Source organism: Trachymyrmex septentrionalis, unplaced genomic scaffold (assembly GCF_001594115.1).
Source record: "Trachymyrmex septentrionalis isolate Tsep2-gDNA-1 unplaced genomic scaffold, Tsep1.0 scaffold29, whole genome shotgun sequence".
In the NCBI taxonomy this organism is placed as follows: Eukaryota; Metazoa; Arthropoda; class Insecta; order Hymenoptera; family Formicidae; genus Trachymyrmex; species Trachymyrmex septentrionalis.
In genome coordinates, this window is record NW_017305451.1 from 293,198 (window position 1) to 300,192 (window position 6,995).

General features: G+C 34.8%; 2 protein-coding genes across 4 annotated transcripts in view; one reads left to right on the plus strand and one right to left on the minus strand.

Annotated features, from left to right (window-relative positions):
* Positions 1-1,762: 1,762 nt before the first annotated feature.
* LOC108749364 lies at positions 1,763-3,464 on the minus strand. Of its 3 annotated transcripts, none has more exons than XM_018487995.1 (4): positions 3,115-3,464; positions 2,359-2,416; positions 2,186-2,248; positions 1,763-2,101 (listed from the first exon to the last, which is right to left on the minus strand). In XM_018487995.1, the coding sequence occupies exons 2-4, from the start codon at positions 2,399-2,401 to the stop codon at positions 1,842-1,844; spliced, it is 366 nt and encodes a 121-aa protein (XP_018343497.1). In that variant the 5' UTR covers positions 2,402-2,416; positions 3,115-3,464; the 3' UTR covers positions 1,763-1,841. The 3 variants fall into 3 exon arrangements, with proteins under 3 accessions (XP_018343497.1, XP_018343495.1, XP_018343496.1); XM_018487993.1 differs by lacking the exon at positions 3,115-3,464 and adding an exon at positions 2,527-2,771; XM_018487994.1 differs by lacking the exon at positions 3,115-3,464 and adding an exon at positions 2,518-2,771.
* Positions 3,451-6,995, plus strand: part of LOC108749291 (uncharacterized protein DDB_G0284459-like) — a 7,811-nt gene continuing 4,266 nt past the window's right edge. Inside the window, exons 1-2 of the mRNA XM_018487890.1 lie at positions 3,451-3,454; positions 6,015-6,055. Coding sequence (XP_018343392.1) covers positions 3,451-3,454; positions 6,015-6,055 — 45 coding nt within the window. The remainder of the gene's footprint in view (positions 3,455-6,014; positions 6,056-6,995) is intronic.

The following is a 6,995-nucleotide window of genomic DNA, read 5'->3' on the forward strand; positions in this document are numbered from 1 at the left end:
AAAAAAGAAAAAGAACGAAAGAGATCCGATAGAAAGCGCGAGATCTCGCGTCGACGCAAGAGATGCGCTTCGATCGACAACTGGCGAGCGCAAGAGTCCTGGAACGATGATCGGCAGACCGTGCACCGATTGTCGCTTCGGCACGCGTCTGGCAAATTCAAGCCACGCCGGAGAACCGCAAAAGAGAGAGAGAGAAAAAAAAAAGAAATGGAATCCGTCTTTTGAAGTGAAATTCGATGCGTGTTCAATGATTAAAGAGACGCGCGAGGTTGTATTTTTTTGTAATTTAATAGAACGTTAAGGACCCCCAGTCCCAACACCATCACATCACCCCATCCCCCTCTTTTTATTAACTCATACCAATCGACGGTGCGTACATGAGAAAAACTGTGTGCTTGTATGTTAATATAACTATACGTACGTGGATTTATATTTTGTTACTCGGAAGGTATACGCATCACGTTGTAATATAATAGTGTGCGACAAAAGCTCAACGGAGAAGTTTGACCAGATTTCAAGTTTGATTTCGGCAACTGGAAGACAAGAAGTTAAAGAGCGAGGAGGGAAGTCTCGTGGGAAATCCCGTGATGCCGAGAAGATCCCGTTCATTCGCGATGACCAAAAAACATTGAACATTCACATTCAGTGTACTCTTTCACACGACGATATCTCTGTAAAAAAAAACAAGTAAAGAAATGTGTAGAGTCTACCAGTGTGACAAACGATATGACGATACCTCTGTGCCTGCGCGGCGAGCGTGCACCAAACGATGCCTACCACGCTGTTTTCCATTTATGTTGTAAAAACTTTTAACAAATAGTTGTTTTTTTATTAATAAAATGTATTTCAATAAAACCTCCTACAGTATTTTATTTCCAGTTATTAATTTCCATAATTTATATTACTGTAGCTCCATATTTACACTTTACAATACCGTATTTAGGTTATATTTTTGTTCACAGCGTTTTGTTTATAATCAAAGTAAAGAAATTTTTTCTAAAAATCAATAGCTGTGTTACAAAATTCATTGTCAGCGCTGAAAATCTACAATGTACTGTACATTTTCAGCGCTGGCAATGAATTTGGAACATAGTCTATATATATATATGATTATAAACAATAAAAATAACAAAAAAATCTTATAACGTACGTTATAATATACGTGTGTATACATTCGTTTGCCTATATATATATATATGTACACGTATTATAAGATTTTTTGTTATTTTTATTATTTCAAACCATAAATTCTAATTAAACCTGATAAACGTGGAGATAAGTAAATAAATAAATAAGTAGAATCAATTATTCGAAAAATTTTTTGTATATTCTTACACGTTTATAGACGTGTCAATTATATTAAAAAACTTATAATCTTATAAAAATAACATTAAAAATTATTTTATTTTCCACTTCTTTAATACATTTTTACGAAAAGGAAAAAGACGTAGATCATGTTATATTAATGTACACATTAGGTACTCAAAATATGACCTAAATATTACTTTTTGTTAAAATCTTCACTATACCATGTAAATATTTAAAAATGTCTCACGTCTCTTTTTAATATTCAGAAATGATTCTTCTTTTGAGCCTAACCAATCTTTAATTTTGAACTCATTGTCAACAAAAAAAAATTTGAAAAAATCGCAAAACTTAGATAGTCCATATACAGTCCAATTAACTTAAGTAACGCCCTACGGTATTTTATTTCGTACTCTTATTTTTATATATGTTATATTTTATTTATATTGTTTACATTATTTATGTATTATATTCATATTTTGCTTATGTATCTCAAATCCTTGGTAGATATATGACTATCGATTTTCAACATCTCGTCAAACCATCTTTATATTTCCGTAACTTTTTTTATTCACCTTTATTGGTATTACTTTATACATTCTCTGTTGATTCAGACTGATCTTGGCTTTGTTATTCAATAGAGATGTGCCGTGTGACATAATTTTATCTGCCATTTCTGAATCAATACGAATATCCACATTGTCATCTATGAAATCAGTAACGTCACCATCGGCCACGTCACTTCTTTCATTGTCTGCAGATTCAATTAAACTTGACCTTTCGCACTCTTCCTTTTCTGTTAATGCAAAGTAGGAAATAGTATAGAATGTATTAAATAGAATAAAATATAAATATAAAATAAGAAAAATTTCATACTAACTTTTGTGCTTCAGAATATTAAGACCACAAATAACATCTACATCATTACAATTTCGTTTTAACACTGTTAATAAAAATTATATTTTAATATCTTATCCTTTTATAATCAAATAGTTTTAATTAAACAGCATTTATATTTATACATGTAATACAATAAAATTAATTAATCCTTACATCGATTTCCAATATCACGAGCCTTCTTGTAATCTTTTGTCATTAAAGCGATTATGAACTAAACATACAAAGTTTGATATATCTATTAATATTTAACAAAACTAAATTTTAAACTTTATAATAAATATTTAATAATAATTCATTATATAAATATTATACTTATAATACTTCAATGCGATCTTCATAATTCGCGTTACGTTCTTGGTTCATCGTTGTTTTAAGCGTACTTTTTACTTTTGAACTTCATCGATAACCATTTTTAGTCAAAGATAAGAATTTCACAGAATCGCGCTTATCATTATTACAAGCAGAATAAGATATAGACTGAGTATTATAAAGTATAACATTAATACTTAATAATTTCAATCCTTCGAATCAATATTATCACTCGTTTGTGCAAACAATTCCAATGTTTTATCAAAAATTTACTACAAAGCGATTTTATGTCATAACCTGAATATAATTTAAGATGCGAATGTGCCTGAATTAATCAGAAAAACAATTGACACGTGTTCATGTATATACTAATATATATATATATATATATATATATATATATATATATATATATATATATATATACTAAGCATACATATATTATTTGTTAATAACTTTAAATATTGTTTGTCAGAATTAAAATTTTATAAATATCTGCGCTCTCTCTCTCTCTCTCTCTCTCTCTCTCTCTCTCTCTCTCTCTGCGATTATATCTCTTTTTAATATTTAATATTAAATGTTACAAAAACAAATCCTTACTGGATTATCATAAACCTGCTGTCATTTAGAAAATCTCATTTTGCAATTGGAAGACTGTAGTAGTCTGCGTGCACACGCGAGATGCCAGCACGATAATTATATACGTGGACGAAAAAGAAGAAGTCGTTGGTATGCTGAATGCGTCATTGCTGAGACCCTTCAAATTTATTCAGTTTCATCATACGCGAATTCGTGGAAGAAACAGTCTTCAGAAACCGTATCGTATAATCATAAATTATTCCAGAAATCTTTTTTTCATGATAAAGAGAACGTATCTCTATTTCAGTTTTAAATAGCCTTGTTTGTTCATACAAATTCCTCTTACGCTTCAACGAAATGGGTACATCGAATAAAAATATCGCAAAATTACAAATTGTTTCGTTATTCACACTACAAGTACCGAAAATCAGTTCACGTTACATGTACTATAGATTTTCAATACTATCACTAAATAACAGAAAATGCAGGCATAGATGTAATAGAGAGAACATAGGTATAGACGCATTCTCTGATTTTACAAATTCCTGCGCTTTGTTAGAAAGAATTGAACATATCAGCATCTCTCTTCAACTTGATATTTGAGAGAGAGAGAGAGAGAGAGAGAGAGAGAGAGAGAGAGAGAGAGATGTTTCAAGCTACATTTTTCTAAATTATGACTTTATCAAAATGTACAGTCTATTCTTACTACGTCTATGCGCAAAATATATTTTTCGATTGTTGATTTCCCAACAATCTTCTCGGACAGAATGTTAAGCAAGATTTATACGATGCTTTTTTTTACCAATAATTAACTCAAACAACGTTCAAAATATTGTATAATGTCCAAAATATGTTTAATAAATTTTGAAAATTAATTTCAAATGTGTTTAATAATATAACATTTAAAATTTGATACATTTTTGAAATAATTTAATAAATCTTATACAAATATTAAAAAAAACGTTTTATAAAACGTTTATTTAATGATTTTTTTATTAGATTAAAATACAAATTTTTATGACGCTTCGATGGTTTAATAAACGTGTTTAACATTAATAACGTCCATTTAATGTTTATGCACCATAAAAAACGTATCAACTAAATATTTTTTTTAACATTTATCAAAAACCGTAAAACGGCACGGATAGTGTGCCAACTAGTCTTAATTCTAAAAAAATTAACAGCTAAAGAAGTACACATCACACTATAAATTTGATATATTTTTGAGAAAACTAGCTAACTAAAAAATTATAATTTATAGAAATCTGCATTTGTTTAGTTGCCAGTTCTTCTATTTGCTGAAAACTTTTAACACGCTGGTTGCTATAATAAAATCAGAGACTCGAACTGAAAATTTTCGGTCCGGATAACAGTCCGAGGCTAAATCCAACTTTTGGTTCCAGTTCTTTTGCCGTACCTACCGGTTACCGAGTCCGTTTGGATTTCATTCTTTTTCGTTCGTTTTCAGCTTCGGTAATTATATACTTGTAAACGCGTCACCGTTATAACGCTAAAAGAACTGGAATGGACATTGAAACCGAAAGTTAAAAGTAGCCTCGGACCATAATCGTAAGGACGAAATTTTAATTCATAACGTTATTTCGATCCGAATTCCTGAAAATGTGTAAATCTTGCTTGACCGCATATATAGCAAATTGTAGCATGAGCTTGCACTTGCAACTCCATCTAGCCATCGTCGACTGTGCTTATCACAACTCGACTGCACCGAGGAACGATAACGAATCGAGTAGCACACATAGTGCTAAATAGCAACTTGCAATTGCGCTATCATGTTACGTACGATTCACGACACGAGAGACATTTTATCTAAATTACCCCGCAGCAATTATCTTTATTTTTATTCTTTTAATAGTATTGCCCCACACATAAATTCTATAATAAAATAATTTAATAAAAAATTAATACAAAGATTGGAATATATATTGTAAAGTAAAGAAAATTTTATTTAATTTTTTATATTATTTAAGTTATTCATCCATTTGCTTTCATTAGTGTGTACTTGCGCTATTAGTTTTCTTATTCGGCACGACATAATTATTCTTATATCCGGTCAGCACGCTTTCTCTTGCCGAAGCTTTCAGAACTCGATGAACGCGCAAATCGCGTTCCAATTCCACACACACACACGCGCGCGCGCGCGCACGCACGCACACACACATTCGCCCATTAATATGTTTTCAATTAGTCTATCTATGAGTCACTCCTTCACATAGATATATACATATGTATACAATTGATAAAAAATTAAAGTATGTTATAAATAACGATGATGTTACAAATAAACTAAAATCTCTCTAGCAACATTTTCAAGATATTCAGAAGAGACTCGAAGAACTGCGGAAGACGCGAGAAACGCTTGCTCCAGTCGGTTGCGGTAAACGACCGGCAAAGTGCAGCGTCAAGAAAAGAAAAAAAGCTGGAAAACGCCGCGGTATACGGCGAGATAAACGAGCGATCGCGCGTTGGGACCAGCATGAGAGAACAATAAATTATCGACTCCCGGCGAGATTATCGTCTCGAATACCGCACATGACGTGTTCCGGCCGGCGCGTCGCGACGGCGCGGGCGCCGCGGTTCGCCTCGATTCGCCTCGATTCGCTCTCAATGAGCTCACTCCGCTTTCGGCGGCTTCCGATTCGTCGCGGATGACGTTACCACGATATATGCGTATTGTACTCCCAACACTGTCCCGTGACGTGGTTTAACCCCGACACCATCGCCTCTCCAACCGCATTTCACGGACGACGATCGAAGAGACTACACGACGGAGTATACAGCGAAGCACGCACGTCCACCTGATTCCGACCCATCAGCCACGCGAGACGAGCGAGTGAAAATAGTTGCACAGTGCGAACACGGACTTGATCCTCCTTGAGTCTTTTCTACCAGCTCTACCTCAGCCCAAGTGGAAGTTACACCGATACCGATTGTCTCAGGGAGGGTGAGTAAATTCGAATATAAATCGTTGTATGACGTTCCGCCGCGTAAAAGAGTTTGTACAGCTCATTATGTAACGATCTGAGGTCTGTTTTTTTATTTACTCGTAGTTAAACTAGCGTACACGTTTCTGTATGTTTAAAGTATAAATATAAATCGATATTTCTTTGATATCTGGCAAAAGCGAGAAGGAAAGTTCAGATGCGGTTCAATGCAGTAATAAAAAAAAAAAACAAACAAACAAACTTCTAAACGCGGATGTAGATGTATAATACGTCGTCGCGAACCATCGACAGGAACCGTCGATCCCACTAGCAATTGAAAGGTGCTGCGTAGTCGCGAGGGATCGATTGGAGCGCGCGACGCGTGTTGACGTCGTCGTCGTCGTCGTCGTTGCGTCGTTGTCGGCGGCGGCGCAACTATATATTTTCAGGTCGCACGGATATAGTTTCTTCAAGGGTATTCCCGGCCCGACAATTTTGCGTCGCACTGATGCGCGCGAGTGCAGGGTCGCGATCAGGTGCGCAAGTTACGATATACCGCACCGTGTTGCGCCGCCGCGACCGACGTCCGCAACCGTATGATGCAACCCGCGCCGATCTGCCGAGACTCGAATCGGAATAGTCACATGCGCCCGAACGCCAAACAGCGAACGTTACGTAACCAGTCGGCCTAGTCTACTAGTCGGACTGTAGGACTGTTTTCCTGCAGTGCGCCTTGTCCGCCCACCGATAAACCTTGGAAGAAAAAAAAACATGTGTAAGTCCGTTTCGCAAAGAGTGGTATATCGCGAGGAAGAAAAACGAGATAAAGACTATAATGAGTCTTATTAGTCCGTATAAAAGTGGATAAATTGAATGACATTTTCAAGGTCTTTTGTATAAAGTAAGTACAATATGGCGATATGGCATTATATCGGAAAACAACAAGCTGTTTGCTTTCCT

What these genes read in the sequence shown, in the direction of transcription:
- LOC108749364 (XM_018487993.1), bottom strand. Translation starts at nt 2,568, where the DNA reads ATGAACCAAGAACGTAACGCGAATTATGAAGATCGCATTGAA. An exon ending in TCGTGATATTGGAAATCGAT is followed by an intron (nt 2,249 to 2,358) that starts GTAAGGATTAAT and finishes TTTTATTAACAG; the next exon opens with TGTTAAAACGAAATTGTAAT. An exon ending in TAATATTCTGAAGCACAAAA is followed by an intron (nt 2,102 to 2,185) that starts GTTAGTATGAAA and finishes TTGCATTAACAG; the next exon opens with AAAAGGAAGAGTGCGAAAGG.